The sequence below is a fragment of the Pleurodeles waltl genome, chromosome 4_1 (assembly GCF_031143425.1).
Source record: "Pleurodeles waltl isolate 20211129_DDA chromosome 4_1, aPleWal1.hap1.20221129, whole genome shotgun sequence".
NCBI classification, from domain to species: domain Eukaryota; kingdom Metazoa; phylum Chordata; class Amphibia; order Caudata; family Salamandridae; genus Pleurodeles; species Pleurodeles waltl.
In genome coordinates, this window is record NC_090442.1 from 241,501,871 (window position 1) to 241,522,930 (window position 21,060).

The 21,060-nt window shown below is 42.0% G+C and overlaps 1 protein-coding gene across 6 annotated transcripts in view; it reads left to right on the top strand.

Moving 5' to 3' along the window:
• Positions 1-21,060, top strand: part of FGD4 (FYVE, RhoGEF and PH domain containing 4) — a 514,720-nt gene that overhangs the window by 347,883 nt on the left and 145,777 nt on the right. For all 6 annotated transcript variants that reach the window (XM_069228222.1, XM_069228225.1, XM_069228227.1 and 3 more), the window contains exon 3: positions 3,057-3,243. In XM_069228222.1, the coding sequence (XP_069084323.1) occupies positions 3,057-3,243 (187 nt within the window). The remainder of the gene's footprint in view (positions 1-3,056; positions 3,244-21,060) is intronic.

Consider the following 21,060-nt stretch of genomic DNA (forward strand, 5'->3'; position numbering starts at 1 on the left):
AGTATTGTTATTGATGGGTCGTGTGGGATCAGACCCTCCTTAATAGCTGATAATACTACCTTCCAAATTATCATTGATTCCGGGCAGGCCCACCTTACATGTATTGCATTATCTTCTCCTGCACATCCCCCGCAGCAACTATCTTATCTTTTTTTGATATTTTTCATTTAATTTGTTTTTTTGATATTGTACCTCTCCAAAGCTTAACTCATGCTTCAATTGTATCAAGCATGCTTTGCCATCTATCATAGTCCACTGATCTTAATTGCTCGAACATGGTTACAAGCTTGTATAACTGTGACACTAGCCCTCTGGTCCCCTCATTTGGAATGATTAATTTCTCCAGATCTGTTTTGTCTCTCGTGGCTGGCAGTTTGTTGGACACATTGCCCTGTGCCTCAGCTGAAAGTATCAGAAATGTTGTGCTCATAGCCTGAGGGCTTGGTTACAGTCTATAAAAGACCTTACTATACCTCCCTCAAATATGCCCGATATGATTTTGCATTCCCCCACTCTTGAAGCCTTGAATCCCTCCACTGTGTATGTTAATTTGTGAAATATGGATTGTTATGTATGGGTGTTAGTGGTGTTAAAACCCTGGTCAGACCCGTCTTGAGACTTATCGCATTCCGTACTTCCAACACCATGCAGGCAATCTGACTATAGTATAACCACTGAGGTCAGTCTCTTTTGGGCAGCCAGATTTCATCTCATAGCATCCGCCCTGTGTCTGCTAGAGTAGCTTATTAGGGAATTGTCAATTATATGTATCTGTGCAGCTCTACAGTAGTTTTCTCAGATAATCCTATCTCGCTCCTATTCCTTATTTAAATCCTAGCTGGCTTACTCCACTAGACTGTCTATCATTCCTTTATGGAGTGTTTGAAAAATGTTGTCCTTGATTTTCATCAGGAGAGCCTAAAAGGGGTTTAGTGGTCTGAATTATGTTATCATTTTAATGGCAGCTGTACTGTCCAACCATGAGATGTATGGATTTGTTTTGCATCTTTTTTAATCTTTTTATCGTTTTAACCATGTTGCCCTACATATTTCATGTATTTGGGATTATTTGTGTTAAACCGCACCCTGATATTTGTTTTCACTGAGTGGGCTATAGTTGTAGGAGGTACTTTTTCTTCCAGCTGCGCCAGTTAGATGTTGTCAGCTGGTGTCTTTCAAGCAGCGAGTATTTCAGTTTTCTATCTCCTCAATGGGAGTCATTTTCCTTCATACAGTACTAAATGTTTGTAGATATTTTGTGATGTTGTTTAGAATTTTGAGTTCTTGTCAGATTGAATGTTAGTCGAATGTCATCCTGATGCAATTGGAATTGAAGGATATCAGACTCAAAAGATATTGCTGAAGGCATTTTCCAATCCGATACAAGTGGGGCCCAGCAGCTATTCGTTTTGGGCACCAGTATCTGTTTTCACAGAACATCACTTACAAGAGAGCCACCATCATGTCCTTCCTGGATGTCTGTAATACCCTGTATCCTGGCCACCCCCAGACATGATCACAAAGCTCAGCACTGCTGAAAGTTGTATCAAAAGCTAGTCTTTGAACTTGAAACCATGGGACCATGAAGAGACTACACTGGAATGAATAGATTCATTGCATTTTTTGCCGGTATCAAATTCGAGACAATCGTCTATACTTACAACCCTTACCTGGGGCAGTGCTTCCAAAGTTACAACACTTCCTGGGTTGTACCAGCCAGTAAAACCCCTTCTGCAATACTTCTGCAAACAAAAGCAAATTCTGGAAAATGCTAAAGACCATGCTGTTTCAACAACACTTCTGCCACCAAAAATCTAATGGTTGCTCCCGTACACAAATCCTGCCATTCCTTTCTTTCATTTTGAATTGTGCATGCTCAGTCATCCCCTCTGCATACAGGTCCTCTCGCGTAGACCATTAGATGCAATAAGTGTTTGATTTTTTAAAAATCCATAAAGTGCTAGAATGGTGTAAATGCGGCTTTCCAAAATGAAATGTTACACACCACCATCATGTGCATCGAATATGAATGTTTAGAAAAAATGTGACCTCTGTATGTTATCTTAGTGGCGAGTCAGTGCTCCAGGAATTCTATGCTTCTGTGAACTGCAATAGGTGTTCATGAATCTTTCAGTTTTCCAAAAGCGGATTGATGGCATCACTTTATCTAGGTGAAAAGCACAAGGAAGGCCAACTTCATATACCGTGTGTGCATTGAGTGCTCATAAAAATGGCTTGGTAATCCTTTATTTAGTATATATCCTTTAGTACTGTAACATGTATCTAAGCACTATGGTGGGAGTAGGGTAGGACACTACCCAGCTACTTGTGCTTGGTTGGAAGAGCGTCTGCTTTAGAGTGGCTTTATGGGAAGCATTGATAGCCTGAAACATGAGGACTTGGGGTGCTTCAGCAATGGTTAAGTGAACCTACCACTATCCTTGCACTTGTCTTTGATTCTGAAGAATGTGAGGTATATAGAGATGTGCTGGAACATATGTACCATAAATGGCCAGTCTCCATCACTAATGTGTTCGGACTTAGAAGGGTGAGCCATGCACAAATAGAATTGTTGCTATATTCGATTTTGTCTTTCTGAAGGCAGATTCACCGATGTAAGTCTTTTTCAACCTAATAGTAGAACCGGAGACTGAATGTATCTGAACGTTATCCTTGGTTGGTAAGTGGCAACGGTTCTGTTGCAGGAATGTTAGCCCAGTACGATGAATTTCTCGGGGAGCAATGCAGAGTTCCTTGATAGAGACGAGTCTTAAGGAGAGAGCCTGGAGTGCTGGCATGCTCCCAGCTTCAATGGGGGTTGAAAACGACTGAAGTGGCTTTGTTACTTGATTTAGGCAGGGCAGATTGTTTGCCGATAGGCAGCAAAGTACTATTTTAAACTGATGCAGAAGTTGTGTTACTGTTTCCTGCTTGGTTAACTGTGAACTCTACGCATCTCAAAAGAGGCTGTACAGTTTGGCTGGAGACAGACTTGCGCGAGCAGATAGGTTTCTGCTCATCTCCACTCAGTGATGCGTCTATCATTATTTTGACAGTGCCTCCAAAGCCTGCAACTCTGCAAAATACCTCTACACAGACCACCCCACGAACACTCAGGCAGAAATCTGCACCCAGAGAGAAATCGACGATGGAGGAAGGGACCAATCCTTTGCCAGGTCCGAGTGCGCCAAGCGAGAAATCTAAGAAGATTACTGATCTCATCAGTCGCTTTGAAAGCAGCGGGTAAGAACATTATTTGTGGGCGAGGGTGCAGATAACTTGTTTCTTAGATTGAATAGTTTAATGTTAGAAACTCTTGTATTGGCATTTTTTAAGACTTTCTAAGAACCTTTAGAAGTTCAGTGCGTATAAAATGAATGAGAATGTACCAGCACCCACCTGTGAGCCTTGATCCAGCATGAAAGTGAATTTGTCTAAGCAAGTAAGTAAATCCTTTATATCAGTCAATAAAAAAGTAAATATTCTACATGACAATAAAAGTGCAGCGTGTTTAATAAGTAACCAGGTTCAGCAATTTGCTGCTAAAACTTGTGTCAGCAAATAATGCAAGAAAGCGAGTTGTAAGAATTTATATGACAATAAAATCCATTCTACATATTCTACATACCACAAGTAAACTAAAGCTCCTCGTAAACAACGAGGGAAAGGTAGAAGGATGGTATGAAGTTTGTGTGCAGTTCAGGCATATGCCAAAATGTAAACTTCCTCTACTAACATCGAAGTCTTATATTGCTAGCGGCCTAACCCCGAAGCTTAGCCATTTTGCTTATTAAATAGACATTTTTTGCTCTTACAAGTATTATTTGTTCCAACTCTTTTGCTAATAACAACTTGTCTACTCTGTGCATAAATGTCATAAATCATACAGTTACCACGGCAGATTCTCTATGCAGAAACAAACTTGCTGCTGGAGCCAGTATCACTTTCATTCAGAAAAAAGGTGCAAGTGCATAGCAAGTGAATTAACAGTTCTTGATGTTGTAGACACAACCTGTATACTCTTGAATCAGGCTTGTCAAACCATTTTTGCAATGGAGAAAAAATGTATCAAATTGTAACTTTGATAGCCGTTTTGAATTGCCCTTAAAACGCTTCGGCAAAATAACTTTGTGGTTGAAGGCGTTTATATGTATTAATTATGAGACAGGTACGGCTTCTTTTTCTGAATTTTTGTTTGTCATTAGTTGAAGTAGCCCATTTATCTTCTTTGTTCAACAATTTTTTAAAGTCAATGTACAGTAAGTTTTACTCCCAAAGAGATTCACCCTCTAGGGCTCGAAAGACCCCAGTTAATGTTTGCCCCTCAGGCTTCGTTTGCTCCCCAACTGCATCTCCTTTCAAATAAAAGCTTTAAGCGTTGACCTTTCCTCCTGCTTTAATAAAAATGTATATTGGAGAAGGGCTTCTTTCTGTGCTGGTTGTTGATCTGTTTGTCCAAGCACCAGCTTTTTGTGCTTGAGAGCTATTCTGGGGGAGATAAAATAGAAGATGGCGTCCCTTACACTGTGAAATATAAAGACACATTTTAAGTGTATCCAGTTAGTCTTCCATGCCAAAAGTTAACGCAGGGATTACTTTTGCTTTCATACCTCTCAGTAGAATAATCCAGACGGGTTGGAAGTCTTGTGAAATAGCCTCCTGAATGCGAAATTAATGATGCAAGCTTGGGCCTTAGTGCATTAAGGTGCAGAAGATGGAGCCTCAGTCTTGCAGCCATACTACTAAATACTTGTATATATTATTTATCATCACCAGCCTGCCCCCAATTACCAGTGACCTTTCTTTTTCAGCTTCTCCCGAAAACACAGTGTTTGTCTTTCCTAAATTCACTGCCAACTGGTTATCTTTACAGTAGTTATCCAGTAAATCCTCATTGGTTAAGCAGCACCACTTTGCCTGCATACTGTAAGTGGTTGGCAGCCTGACGGCCAATACTTTGGGGTGGGGAGGAGGCTGAAACTCCTTGATCTACGTGCATGCTCAGGTTTGAAATAAACATGTTAAAATTTGTTTAGGCGAGCACTCACTCGTGCTCAAGACCTCTCTGCATGGGTACTTCGAATGAAGGCTCATGATTCTCACCCAGCTCTATTTGATAACATGTGTTAGTTTACAAACGTTGGAGGGTACAAAGCAAATTAGTTGGAGTGTTGCAAGAGGCCAGTTTCCCCAATAAGAAGTTCTGTTGACATGAACATATGCCTTTGTAAAATTGATGAAGCCATTATATAGTAGTTTTCTTTTAATCGACTTTTCAATTATCATTGATAAAGCTACCAAACTGTCAGTTGTACTTGTTTGTCATTTGAAAAAATTGACATTAGTCTTAGCCGATTCCATATCCAATAGTGTTATCAAATAATAGCTACCATGTCTAGAATATGCACTTTCAAAAAAATAGATTGGGTGAAGTGCCGACCCTCACCAAGAATTCGCTGTAGTTTGAGGTCAAGCATACAGGGAGTGCAGAATTATTAGGCAAATGAGTATTTTGACCACATCATCCTCTTTATGCATGTTGTCTTACTCCAAGCTGTATAGGCTCGAAAGCCTACTACCAATTAAGCATATTAGGTGATGTGCATCTCTGTAATGAGAAGGGGTGTGGTCTAATGACATCAACACCCTATATCAGGTGTGCATAATTATTAGGCAACTTCCTTTCCTTTGGCAAAATGGGTCAAAAGAAGGACTTGACAGGCTCAGAAAAGTCAAAAATAGTGAGATATCTTGCAGAGGGATGCAGCACTCTTAAAATTGCAAAGCTTCTGAAGCGTGATCATCGAACAATCAAGCGTTTCATTCAAAATAGTCAACAGGGTCGCAAGAAGCGTGTGGAAAAACCAAGGCGCAAAATAACTGCCCATGAACTGAGAAAAGTGAAGCGTGCAGCTGCCACGATGCCACTTGCCACCAGTTTGGCCATATTTCAGAGCTGCAACATCACTGGAGTGCCCAAAAGCACAAGGTGTGCAATACTCAGAGACATGGCCAAGGTAAGAAAGGCTGAAAGACGACCACCACTGAACAAGACACACAAGCTGAAACGTCAAGACTGGGCCAAGAAATATCTCAAGACTGATTTTCTAAGGTTTTATGGACTGATGAAATGAGAGTGAGTCTTGATGGGCCAGATGGATGGGCCCGTGGCTGGATTGGTAAAGGGCAGAGAGCTCCAGTCCGACTCAGACGCCAGCAAGGTGGAGGTGGAGTACTGGTTTGGGCTGGTATCATCAAATATGAGCTTGTGGGGCCTTTTCAGGTTGAGGATGGAGTCAAGCTCAACTCCCAGTCCTACTGCCAGTTCCTGGTAGACACCTTCTTCAAGCAGTGGTACAGGAAGAAGTCTGCATCCTTCAAGAAAAACATGATTTTCATGCAGGACAATGCTCCATCACACGCGTCCAAGTACTCCACAGCGTGGCTGGCAAGAAAGGGTATAAAAGAAGGAAATCTAATGACATGGCCTCCTTGTTCACCTGATCTGAACCCCATTGAGAACCTGTGGTCCATCATCAAATGTGAGATTTACAAGGAGGGAAAACAGTACACCTCTCTGAACAGTGTCTGGGAGGCTGTGGTTGCTGCTGCACGCAATGTTGATGGTGAACAGATCAAAACACTGACAGAATCCATGGATGGCAGGCTTTTGAGTGTCCTTGCAAAGAAAGGTGGCTATATTGGTCACTGATTTGTTTTTGTTTTGTTTTTGAATGTCAGAAATGTATATTTGTGAATGTTGAGATGTTATATTGGTTTCACTGGTAATAATAAATAATTGAAATGGGTATATATTTTTTTTTTGTTAAGTTGCCTAATAATTATGCACAGTAATAGTCACCTGCACACACAGATATCCCCCTAACATAGCTAAAACTAAAAAAAAACTAAAAACTACTTCCAAAAATATTCAGCTTTGATATTAATGAGTTTTTTGGGTTCATTGAGAACATGGTTGTTGTTCAATAATAAAATTAATCCTCAAAAATACAACTTGCCTAATAATTCTGCACTCCCTGTACATTGAATAGCATATGAAAGCATTCCGACCAGAACTCGCCATCTTGTATATAAATAGTGACGGTAGGCCATTGGAGCCATAGGCTATATTTCCATTCCCCTCACAGATTTACTCTTTTGTTTCTCTGTAGTGGAATTCCAGAGGAGGGGCTGGGGCGAGATTGAGTTTAAAAATCGATTGAGGCCTTGTCTTCTGGTAAAGTACAGTCATAAAATTTATCAAGTTTGATTGATCAATATTATTTGTTGAACAGCTGGCACCTCTCTCCTGGTGATTAATAAGGAGTCAGAAGACCTGGTTCTTTAAATTGCCAGCCGCAGAGGGGTCTGTCCAGTACTGGTCCTCTTTGGCACATCTAGTCTCTCACAACGCTTTTTTGTTGGCTTTTCTTAGCTCATTTACCCTCTTGGTGTGTTCTACAATATCCTGGAGTACTTTTGTAGCTTCCTAGTTTCTTTGTCCAGATTTCGTCGCTGGCCCCTTAGGGCTTTTGTGTACCATTTATTTTGGGGTCGCTTATGATAGTTCAAGGGTTGATCAGGGAGCCTGAAATAAGGCTTTAGCTCTTTTTGTTCTGTGACCCAAGCTGAAATTGGATCCATTGTCTTCCAGATTAAAACCTTAGTTGCTTTTCTCCATTAGTTACAATTTGTTAAAGACTAATTGTTCCATGATATTGATTTCTGTTAGTATTGACTGGCTTGTGACCCTGTATGTGGAACAGAAATCGCAGGCCTGTTGTTATTTCTAATAAAGAATTTCTGAGGATAATAATTGCTCTTGCACCTTGGAACTATTCGAAGTAATTTGTAATATGTCCAACAAACATATTGAAGTAAAATATAGCCTAACACAATTTGACTTTAATTGACCCTGTGAAGCATAGGCCATTGGTTTATCTGGCAGAAAACACCCCATGAGGCAACTCAGTGCTTCTAAGGTCACAAGACGTGGGTGATCTAATTGATCCGAATTATTATAGTTGAACTCCTGAATTGGAATTCCGTACTTGGCTAAGTTCTATTTTGAGAACTTTCTCTCCTCCGATGTTTGGCAAGATTTACAAAAACACTCCCTGTCACGATCCAGGTGTTGCCATATTTGAGTGCCAGCTCTAAGAGGTGTTCTATCAATATAACGAGTTTGTTGTTCATGCTTGGGTTCGGGTTAATGTATATATTTATCACCAGTCTGCTATTACTACTAAAATCTCTATTTTCAATTTTTATCCCAAGCATATTTGGGGTACTGAGGTTTAGCTTTGTTGTTTCAAAAGCCTTCTTTATGGATACATATGTTGACAGGCTTCCCTTCGCTTGGCCTTTTCCCTTTGCTTTCTCTGTTAAGTTAATGTTAAACCTGGCATCCTTGGAGTGGTTTCCCCTAACATTTTGCCCTCAGATCTCATGTTTTTTCTGACTTCGTTTCTGCTGGCCCAAGGATTCTGCACACTTAACCTCTGCTAAACAGTACTAAAGTGTGTGCTCTTTGACTAAAAACATGGTAACATTTGCATATTTAATTTACTTATAAGTCCCTATTCAAGTATTTCAGTTTCATGTTCAGTATACATTACAGTTGACAGACCTGGCACCCTGGGCTTGGTTTCCCCTGGCTTTTTTGCTTTCTAACCTCCTATTTTGCTGACCTCGTTTTTGCTGGCTTTAGGACTCAGGGCACTTTAGCACTGCTTTACCACTGCTAACCAGTGCTAAAGTGCATGCGGTCTCTGCTAAAAACCGGATAACAATGGCTTATCAACAATTGGCATATTTAATTTACTTATCGGTCCCAAGTAAAGTTCACTACATGTGCCCAGAGCATGTAAATTAAATGGTACTAGTGGACCTGCAGCAGTTTGCCACCCACTTAAGTAGCCCTTCAAACACGTCTCAGGCCTGCCATTGCAGAGTCTGTGAGCAGTTTTGAACTGCCATTTCGACATGGCAAAATAAAGCTTCCATTTTAATACATATACGTCACCCCTAGGATAGGCCCCAGAGGGCAGGGTTAAAAAAGTAGGAAAGTACTTTTTAGATTTACATGTCCCTGTGGTTAAAAACTCGTAAATTTGTTTTTCACCACTGCAAGGCTTATCTCTTCCACTTGTTAATATCTGAATTGCCTTACTACCCTTTATAAGCATAGTTTCCAAATGGGAAGAGATAACTCCTTCAAGTTTGGTGTCTCTGGAATCACAATTTAAAATCCTAACTTATGGTGGAGTCAGATTTTAAATTGCAATTCTGAAAATGGCACTTTTAGACAGTTGGCATATTTTGCCTTAGCTATTTGGTGCCTGCAGCCCGTCTCTGGTCATATGACTGCGTGTAGTTGGCAGTTGGGCTTTGTGTATTCCTCCTAGACAGCCACACACATTGGGATCTTGGGTGTGACTTGATGGGCCATCCTAGGCAGGATGGGGGGGGGCTGGATACAGCCTCACTTACACCTGAATATCCCGTGTCCTGTCCCCACACAAAGGGCTGCATGCCCCTTGTACTTATCCTGGTGCCAGGGCAGGACATTTGTGCACTACAAAGGCATGTCTTAGAAGTCTCCCCCACATCAAGGCACCACTGGCTATAAGAACTGGACCTGAGGCACCACCACTTCAGTGCATTTCTGGACCTGTGGATACCATGCCAGGACGAAAAATTGCTGTGCTGCTGAAGGACTGCCACTGTGCTGTACTGCACTATGCTGGACTCCAGCTTTCCAGCACTGACCTGTTGTCTGCTGCCCTCTTGTCTGGGAGTGAGAAGGACTGGAGCTGCATCTCTGCAACTCAGAACAAGTGACTCCAAGTGCTAGTTGGCTGGCCTCCTGACCTGAAGTATCAGGGACACAACCACCCTACTTCTTAATCCCGGACTCTGAAGACTGTGAGTCTACCCTGCCAAGTGGTGCCTCACCAGTCCTGGACCCTTGGAAGAATGCCTAAGGTGCTTCCCAGCCAAATCAACGCATCTTCTCTGCTGAGCGCTGCATCTGTGAGCAGAACCAACACATCTCCTCAGCTGAGCGATGCATCTTTGAACAGAACCACCACATTGCAACTGCTGCATAGATTGGACCCAGTGCTGAAGACTCATATTGCTGCCGCATCCTGCATCTTGGGTTTCATGCATCACTTTCAGAACCGCCACTGCGGGATGCTTCCCTGGAGCAGGTCTTCACATTCCTCGTCAACAGCAGCGTTGCTGACAACACCAAAGCTCCACATCACTGCTTCACCACTCATCAGAAACCAACACATAACCTTGGCTGCGCAACGCATCCCCAACACCAGCCTTTACTTCACAAGCCCAGTTGAAGGGATTCTTGATGTTGACGCAACAGGACCTCACGCTACAACCTTGCCGCATCTCAGAACCAACTCATCACATTGGCTGTGTGACGCATCTTCCACTTAAATCCATGCAATGCTCTGCATCTATGATTAAGGTACTTTGGTCAGCGGTCCTAACTGGGTTCCCGCATGCCATTGCGATCAGCCTGAATGTTTGGACCTGGTCTGCTGTGACCAGATACCCGATTCATGCTTTTTTGCTATTTAGAGCTATATTACAGTTTATTCTTTAAAAATTCTTAACTCAACTTTTACTGATGGGATGTTTGTCATTTTGGTCTTGTTTTATTTATTAAGTCACGTATTTTTCCAACCCAGTGTGGGATCCTATTTGTGTTGTGTTTTCACAGTTTTACTGTTCAGAGTGTTGCCCCAATAATTTACACATTGCCTTCAAGTTAAGCCTCATTGCTCTGTGACAGACTAGAAGAGGTTGAGCACAAGTTAATTTGCGGTTAGCTTGTGCCTTATTCTGACAAGAATTGTAGTTGCTGCTTGAACAGGGCGTTCACGCCAGTCAACCAACAACCCAAGTTCTCACAGTAAAAAAAAATCAACAAAACATTTTATTGGAAGTTCTTTCTCCTTCCACATTTACTGAATACATAAGAGTTTGTGCGATACTAGGTAATTTTCCAATGCCAAATTAAAATTGTCTGTAAAAGTCCTTGCTTGACATGGTCATTAAACACCAAATGCGCACTCTCATTTCTATATGACTGTCATTATTTGTGAACTATCCAGCACCTATGGGTATTCAAATATTGTCTAAGAAATACCTACTTCTTTTTCAGCCACTCAGGGCAGATATCTTAAGGTGGTGTGAATTAAAGTGGTGTATTTTACATCCCATGAAAGTCGTAAATGAAATGTTTCAATGTAACTTGTAGGTTGAATCCTGGAAAACACATCATTAGGGATTGCACTTGCTCTGGAAACTGTGTAACACGTGCACCCTGCTTCACTGGACACCTGTTATGGAATTCTTTTTGAGAAATGCCTCTTGTCTGTAAAAAAATATATATATATTTAAAGTGACTATGCCTATGAATATGGCACTGTTTTTAGTTTTTTGTGCTACCTCTGGCCTTGAACCACCCATACATTTATTGTTTGAGTTTGCAGGACTGGAGATGCATTTAGTTTTGTGTGCCTCCCTCCTGTCAGATGGCAAGTAAGGATCTGACAGCATGTATTTTTGACAGAGTAAATAAAGGGCAGGCATTTTGTAAAGCAGTCTGTGCCAAGCAGACATTCTACTTTGGAATATTAAATGGCTCTCTGCCATTTTCTTCACCATTACTGCTGAGCTAGCTTTCTCTGGCACAGTTAACCAGTGGATACGCGGTTTCCGTGGCAGGCATGCTTTGGCACAGTAACTATCAATAACAAAGAAGCGATGGATAGAAATGGGTGAGCCAGCTATCCTTAACCACAAGAATCTCCATGGGGTGGCGTCCCAATCAACCTTTTTTTTTATCTTTTATTTTTTTATTTTTTTTTAGCTTCAAACTTAGGACAGACTATCATGGCCCCACCTTAAAGGAGCAGTCCAGTCCAAATGAATGGCATGCTTTCCCAAGAAACTCATGCTCATCTGGCCAGCATGCTTATGCTTTAGTATTTCAAGCCATGGTACTTTGGTGGTCACAGTGACTGGCAGATCAGGCAGGCATTCCCGGCACAGTTAATGGTTGGTACTCATTCCTTGACACAAAAACTGATGGGAAGGCATTTTGTGGCAGAGTAACAGATAGGCATTCCCTTGCACATGATCTAAAGGCCTTAACTATCCTTACTTAATAGAGCTAAGCAATTTGTTCAGAGTAACTGAAAGGCAGACGTTTTCTCTCTCATAGAAGATGATGATGATCAGTCAGCCTGTGACACTTAACCGACAGACATTCTCAGTAACTGAGGGGGAGGCATTCAGTGACACATAATGGTTAGGTATTTCCTGGAGAGAGATTATCTGGCACATGGGCTGATACTTTGGCATTCCATGGCACATTAACTGATGGGTGGACTTTTCCCTGCACATTTAATAATGGGTTGGCACTCGGTGGGACATTAAGGCCCTCATTACAACCCTGGCGGTCGGTGTTAAAGCAGCGGTAAAACTGCCAACAGGCCAGCGGTAAAAAAATGGAATCACGACCGTGGCGGAAACCGCCAACATAGACAGCCACTTTAACACTCCGACCGCCGCGGCGGTAGAAAGAAACACTGCGGCGGTAACCGCCAACAGGCAGACGGAAGACAAGGTTCCGCCCACTGTATTACAACAGGCCAATCTGCCACCTTTTCCGGGACGGATTCACCGCAAACAGAAACATGGCGGAAACAGGACTTCGAAGGGGAAACACTCACCTCTACACACCCCACGAGGAACTAGGATGCCTTGGAACCCGAACTCCAGATTCTCCCAGTCTTTATCTTCCTGCTCCTCTACCAGGAACAACAAAGATGGCGGCGAAGACCACGGTGAGTATTGTACCTACGACACAGGGAGGGGGGAGGGAAAAAAGAGCGACACACACACACACGCAACACTCCCATCCCCACCCTGACCCACTACAACACACACACAAGTACATGTAGATACATTACATTTACAACCCCCAACCCCTCGGAAGAATGCAAGGACAAAAGGAAATGAGTTGAACGTTTGTAATCTATTCAAATACAGTAATCAAAAATATATATACATATTTACACTCTAAACAAATATATACACCAAGAATACAAGTCCAAGGTATGCCACCATCATAGTCCGTGGACCACTGGGCCCAAAATGCATGGGCGAGGCCCACACTCAATACCTGATAAAAATGGAGAGAACACTGCTGGGGCATCAGATCAAAATAAAACAGGCACCTCAGGGGGAAGGGAGGAGGGGAGTACCTCAGCCGGATGAGTGCACAACGCCAGATCCACGAGGGGGCTCCATGCCCACTGCTGTATCATACAATAGCTGATGAGCACGTATCCCCTTGCTTAGTTAATGGTGAATAATTTCAGACATTAATTGATGAGCAGGCATTCCCTGACACAGTAACTCATGGGCATGCATTTGTGGACCTAGCAACTGACTGGTTGGCATTCTCTGGCACAGCAACTGATGGACAGGTATTCAATAGTAACTGATGAGCATGTAGTGTCAGGCACAGTGAGTGGTGGGTAGGTATTCTCAGAAAAGTAGCCGGTGCACAAGTATTGTCAGGCACAATGAGTGATGTGTAGGTGTTTAACAGCACAGTAATTGATGGGAAGACATTCTCTGACACATTAGCTGACGAGCAAGTAGCCTCTGGCATAGTGAGGGGTAAGCAGGTATTCTCAGGCACAGTAATTGACAGGCAGCCATTCTCTGGGACAGTAACTGGTGGGCAGGCATTTTCAAATGCAGTGAGTGAAGGTTTGGTATTCAGAGGCATGGTAATTAATGAGTGGGCTGGTTGTTTAGTAATAAATAGGCAAGCGATCTTACGCACACTAACTGATGGATACCTTTTGCTGCATATTCTTTGGACATTCTGGTGATGAAACTGAAAATATTAACATTTGTATTAAAAAAAAGTTCTTGGATTTTAATTACTTTGGTATCCAGCACTCAATATATTTTTCTTTTGTTAGTTCATATACATTTCCGATTATGATGACTTACAAAAATGTAATGACCCTGGCACCAATGGACTGCGATTGAAGTTGCAAAATGTAAAATAGATTTTTTGAAAGGTATTATAACAATTGTGCTAATTAACATCCCGTCTTGTAATGATATTACTTTAAGATACACTACCCCAAGTAATGTGTGTACTTGGTCACTTCTGTGAGTTGAATTACATTTGTAACTTGCAGAGCTAGCTCGCATCTCTAATGTCGTGTTACATTCTGTTCTTGTGTTGTACCATGCTGCAAAACCACAGTAACGTCTGCTTCAGTACAAAGAGTGCAAAGGGTGCATTGATGCAAGAATGAACTTGAATTGTGTGAGATTTTCTGATCTGCAATTTCTTATTCAGTCACTTCTTAGAATAATTAAAAGAACTGCTTGAGTGATGCTGGTCTCCAAGGCTAGCAATTTCTTGAAATGAGCTTATTTTTAAGGCCATCATCCTCTTCCAAAAGTATGATGTTGACTTCAGTATGCACACTTACATCTAGACCTGGGTTTGGCTTCTCTGGGCCCCTAGTGAATCACCATTTGGAAGCCAGGAGTCCATCCTAAGCAGTATATATTTTGAACCTCAACACAATATACAAAAATACAGAAACAAGTACAGATCAAACAAATGCACAAGTTATGAAATATTTGATTTAAATCAAAAACAAAAAATAACAAAAAAATAAACAAAAAGACAAACAACAAAATTTAAATTTTAATGGAAAGATTGGAGCTTCACATAATTTGTTTTTTATTTCTAAAACATGAGGTGATATGCTATACTCTAGAATATCACTTTTCCTCCTCCTAATACATGCACTGTATTTGTGGGTACACACAAGTGCTTAAATCGAGGCCACCAGTCATGGGTACTAGATTCTGTTTTCTCTACTTTCACTGCTCCCATGAATCAAGCTAAGGATACAAATGTAATTTTTAGCCTCCAGTTTTGAAATTCCTTCACACTTACGTAGCATTTAAAATATTTGAGTTCTATATTTTGACGTTTTATGTATAAATACTTTATTAATCTGATAATGTAATTTTTTTTAAAGTTTCACAAACCTCCTAAGTATGTGTTTAGGTCCACTGTTTAAGAACTGCTGTGCCAAACATTTTGTGTCAAATTCAAAGCGAATGCTTAAAATATTCAAAACAGTGAGCGCCGTATAGAAAACATGTTTTATTTTTTCCAGCTTCACAACATTGGTAAATGGTAGTTGTGTGCTCAGTACATTTGCATACTGGTTGCATACATAACTTTATACAGCTACATCAAGTTAATTTCCAAAACTAGATGGTGATTGGAGGAAAGTGACATAGGTTCTACATTGACTGCTGTGATTATAGATATTTGGTTGTGTTTCGGTCTTGCTTCTTTTTAAATTGAATCAGAAGTTTCTTTAATGAAATTCTGTGAAAACTGATACAGGGAGCAGATTAATCTGAGCAGGAGTGTATGGATCAGGGTCTTGGCAGCATTGCTAATTGGGCTCATAATGTGAAACTTAGAATGAATCATCTGTTTAAGAAACTTGACATTTCTGTCATAAGGAATCAGGATGTGAATTTGTTTGCAAACGTAGGAGCTCTTGACCAAGTGTTATATTCTCACTTAATGAAATGGATTGCTCTCTTCTCCCCACATTTCTACTGCTTCTAGGACAACCCAGGCAGTGTTGAAATAGAGGTAACTGAGGCATCTATACTATTTAGGAATTTTAGCCAGGTCTCCCCGTCCAGGTCTTTCTGCCTCTTGGTATTTTTCTATAGTTGGTAATCTTGTCATGGTATCTGCTCACAATAAGACGTTCCTTTGACATGGAAACTCCCTCTTTTGTTTGCAGTCCTCACATTTGTACCTAGTTTCTCTACATTTATTACTCCATGTGTACCCTCCCCAGCCTAAGTTCATTACTGTTGTCTCCGTGTAACATATTTGGATCATTATTGTTCAACCCACATGGTGGTCAGTATTGACAAACCTGTGCCTTGTATTAACGTTCCTCAACCCTGTTTACTGGCCAATATTGCTATTTTCGTCCGTTCTTGTTATAGCTGATTACTGTTCAGTGAATCACAGTGATGTGCAGTATAACGGCAATATAAGGGCAAATCTGTCAGAGAACATGTGCCTTAAAGTACACAGATTAACTCCCATGTCATATATTAAATACTTTGAGGAGAGATTTTACAGCAAACCATGATTTGTGGTAATGTCTTGGTTTGCCAGAAAATTCAGCAAGGCTGTTTTTCCAAAGGAATGCATTCTCAATGGTGTTCAAAGAGTCATGCATGCATTTTATTTCAGGGTTAAATTGTAGTTGTTACTAAATTTCCGATTTTATACCTACTTGTCATGAGCAGAAGCACAGTGAATTAATTAGCCAACCTGAAATAGTGTTCTGTACAGGAAACCTTTTAAAAAAGATAGTTGTTTTACAACATTTGCTTTCACATGCGGTTTTCTTCTTCAATGTAAATTACTTTTCCATTTCTTTGCATATGTCACGTAAATGAAAATGTAATTTATCACGGAGGTCTTTTGTTTTGAAAATTAATGACAATGCCAAAATTCTAACATGATTATCAATCTAGACACATAAATTGAACCCCACACTTTCTGTGAGCATAGTTACTCATAAATATAAAGTGACAGAAATTCCAGTTCGAATATGCTGTGGGTCTCGCAATCTCGGGATCATACTATATGGCACAGGAAATTCATTGACAGTTGTACCTGGAGAAGATGAAGTATTATGGTTGACATCTCTTGGGCATGAGAGGTCTGATGGACAATATTTGTGCTAAAGGCACGTTTTTTATCCTTTTACGATTTCTCACGCAACACAGTTTAGTATCACATCCACACAGAATGCTTCCATGTTAATAAGTGCTTTATATCGCTGGGGTAGTGACTGTGGACAACGAGGCAGATCTTGAGATTTTACATTATTTAAAATGCTCCCTTTTAGAAGTGACTTCAGAGCCTTATAGTATAAATCCCTAAACTAAAATGCAGCTTTGCTGAAGCATGGCCCATTCATTGTGGTTTCTTGCCTGCAATTTGAGTGAAATACTGTTGCTGTCTCTGGGCCTTAAATGGGTAGGCTTTGACTTCTGCTTTGTGTGAGACAATTACTGTTAGTACTGTTTCACGCTACCTTATTGTAATTTCTCTTGTTTCAGGATATTTTCAGTGTTTTTCACAGTAGTATGTGTAATGGTAAGAAGTACAATAAAAGATGATGATTTATAATGTGTTTTACTTCCCTTACAACTCCCTGGAATAGGTATTTTAAGACTGAGAAGAAAAGTAATAAGCTAGTAAGGGGTTATCTGTGCAGAGGAAGGTCTTTACAGGTATTTACATATCCCTGTTATTTATTACTGAAATTTTTATATTTCCAGTTGTGGGTTCAAAACCTGCTGCTCATATGCTGATTGTAGGTTTAGTTCACACCATAAAATTCTGAAATATATTTGACTCAAAGTCAACATCCTAGTGATTAAATGTATCTATTGTACTGCAATACATGTCCTCAATATATTTAAATATATGTTGTGTTTGACCAGTATATATTACATTGCTTTCTAGGGAAATATGCACTTCTGCATACCCAATTCCTTTCATTAGTGTGCTAGCAAACAGCTGTCATCTTATTCAAATCTGTATCTGCTCATGTCTGCTTCTTTTTCGACAGCTCTTAAGTTCGTACTGGTAGCCTTCCAATGGTTAAGGTGTAGACTATGAATAAGATGCTATTTTCCAAAAGCTCCTGTGACTTGTTCTTTATGTTCACCATTTGTAAACTGAAGATACTTTTAGGTTCTTTAAGCTCAATTACTTTGGGTATTGGAGTAGATCTTTATATCACCAAAAATATAAGTTTCAACTCTTAATAAATGTGATATATGTTAAACTGTAACAATGAATCATACCATTTGCTCCAGAAAATCTTCAGAGTCAAATCCTAGAGCTTTAACTAAACAATCCCTTGTGTCACAGATTTGCTTTGGAGGGTGACAAGGTGTAAGCATCTGCAGGAGAGTAGAAATCAAGTGTTCGATGGCATCTGTCGTTGTAGATACGCATGTTTTGCAATAGCTCGCCATCTGGTGTTGGGCCGGAGTGTTACAAGTTGTTTTTCTTCGAAGAAGTCTTTCGAGTCACGGGACCGAGTGACTCCTCCTTTTGTGTCCATTGCGCATTGGCGTCGACTCTATCCTCGATTGTTTTTTTTCCGCCATCGGGTTCGGACGTGTTCCTGTCGCTCCGAGTTTCGGAAACGGAAAGATAGCTAAATTCGGAAGATTTTCGTTGGTATTGTTGCGTTCGGGATCGGCGTAGTTAGATTCAACACCGCATCGAAGATCGAAGAGCTTCAGTGCCCTTCGGGGTAGTTTTTCGATCCCCCGTCGGGGCCTGGTCGGCCCGACCGCGTGCTGAAGAACGCCGATGGAACGGACCCCGTTCCGTTTCTGTCCCAAATGCCACAACAAGTACCCCTATACAGACCAACACTTGGTCTGTAACCTGTGCCTGTCACCTGAGCACAGTGAAGACACCTGCGAGGCCTGTCGTGCGTTCCGGTCCCGAAAAACACTCCGAGACCGTCGAGCCAGAAGACTTCAAATGGCGTCCGCGCCGACAGCCCACCGAGAGTTCGAGGAACAAGAAGAGGAAGGTACCTTCTCGATCCACGAATCGGACTCCGAGGAATTCGATGACCCACAAACCGTGAGTAAGACGTCGAAAACAACACATAAGAAGATTGACAAGGCCCAGGGGACGCCACTGCCACCAGGCCATGGCTCGACCCATAAATTCGGTGACCGACCGTCGGCACCGAAAAAGGCCCAAACAGTGCCGAGACAGTCCGACTCCGGTCGAGACACCAGTACGCAGCCTTCTCGGGACCGAGAAAGTGCTGGAGACAAGCATCGACACCGAGATAGCGGTGTAGACACGGCTCGACGCCGAGACAGCGGCACCGACGAAGATCGACGCTGAGAGGTTTCGGCCCCGAAAAAAAGAAAAGTCAGCTCGGAGCCGAAAAAAGATGCAGACAGGGTTTTGGTGCCAAAACAACCTGCAACCGACCCAGTTTCAGGCTCTTATACAGAGGAGCATTCACTAACCTCCCAAATGCGAAAGCACAGGTTCGAGGAAGAGCTGCAATCTACCGATGTAGACCATACGCAAAAGCGTATCTTCATACAGGAGGGAACAGGGAAAATAAGCACCCTTCCCCCTATTAGAAGAAAGAGAAGACTGGAGTTCCAAACTGAACAAACACCACAAACAAAGGTGGTGAAAAAGGTTACTCCACCACCCTCTCCTCCACCTGTAATTCACGTCTCACCAGCACAAACTCCATCACATTCCCCAGCTCACACCACCATGAGCCAGGGTGACCAGGATCAGGACGCATGGGACTTATACGACGCCCCAGTGTCAGATAACAGCCCGGAGGCATACCCTACGAAGCCATCTCCACCAGAAGACAGCACTGCGTATTCTCAAGTGGTGGCTAGAGCAGCACAATTTCACAATGTAAGCCTCCACTCAGAACAGGTCGAGGATGACTTTTTATTCAACACCCTCTCCTCCACCCACAGCACCTACCAAAGCCTGCCTATGCTCCCTGGTATGCTCCGGCACGCAAAAGAAATTTTTAAGGAGCCGGTCAAAAGTAGGGCAATCACACCAAGAGTGGAAAAAAAGTATAAGGTGCCCCCTACAGACCCTGTTTTCATCACTGCACAGCTGCCACCAGATTCCGTCGTTGTAGGAGCAGCTAGGAAAAGGGCCAACTCCCACACATCTGGGGATGCACCACCCCCGGATAAGGAAAGCCGCAAGTTCGATGCAGCTGGAAAGAGAGTCGCAGCACAGGCTGCAAACCAGTGGCGCATCGCCAACTCTCAAGCACTACTTGCGCGCTATGACAGAGCCCATTGGGATGAGATGCAACACCTCATTGAACATCTACCCAAAGACCTACAAAAAAGGGCAAAGCAAGTGGTTGAGGAAGGTCAAAACATTTCAAACAACCAGATACGCTCCTCCATGGACGCAGCAGACACAGCTGCAAGGACAATTAATACATCCGTGACCATCAGAAGGCATGCATGGCTACAAACGTCTGGGTTTAAACCAGAGATACAGCAGGCAGTTCTCAATATGCCTTTCAATGAAAAAGAACTGTTCGGTCCAGAAGTGGACACAGCGATAGAAAAACTTAAAAAGGACACGGACACTGCTAAAGCAATGGGCGCACTCTACTCCCCGCAGAGCAGAGGAAACTACGGCACCTTCCGCAAGACACCCTTTAGAGGGGGATTTCGGGGTCAGGCCACACAAGCCAGCACCTCACAGGCAACACCGTCCAGTTACCAGGGACAGTACAGGGGAGGCTTTCGGGGCCAATACAGAGGAGGGCAATTCCCTAGGAATAGGGGAAAATTTCAAAGCCCCAAAACCCCTGCAACTAAGCAGTGACTCACATGTCACTCATCCCCTCCACACAACACCAGTGGGGGGAAGAATAGGTCATTATTACAAAGCATGGCAGGAAATCACTACAGACACTTGGGTTCTAGCAATTATCCAACATGGTTATTGCATAGAATTTCTACAATTCCCTCCAAACATACCACCAAGAGCACAAAATTTATCACAACATCATTCCGAGCTCCTGGAGACAGAAGTTCAAGCACTATTGCAAAAGAATGCAATCGAATTAGTACCAAACACACAAATAAACACAGGAGTTAATTCACTATACTTCTTAATACCAAAGAAGGACAAGACGCTAAGACCAATCCTAGACCTCAGGATAGTAAACACATACATCAAATCAGACCACTTTCACATGGTCACACTACAAGAAGTGCTACCATTGCTCAAACTACACGACTACATGACAACCTTAGACCTCAAAGACGCGTATTTCCATATACCAATACATCCATCGCACAGGAAATACCTAAGGT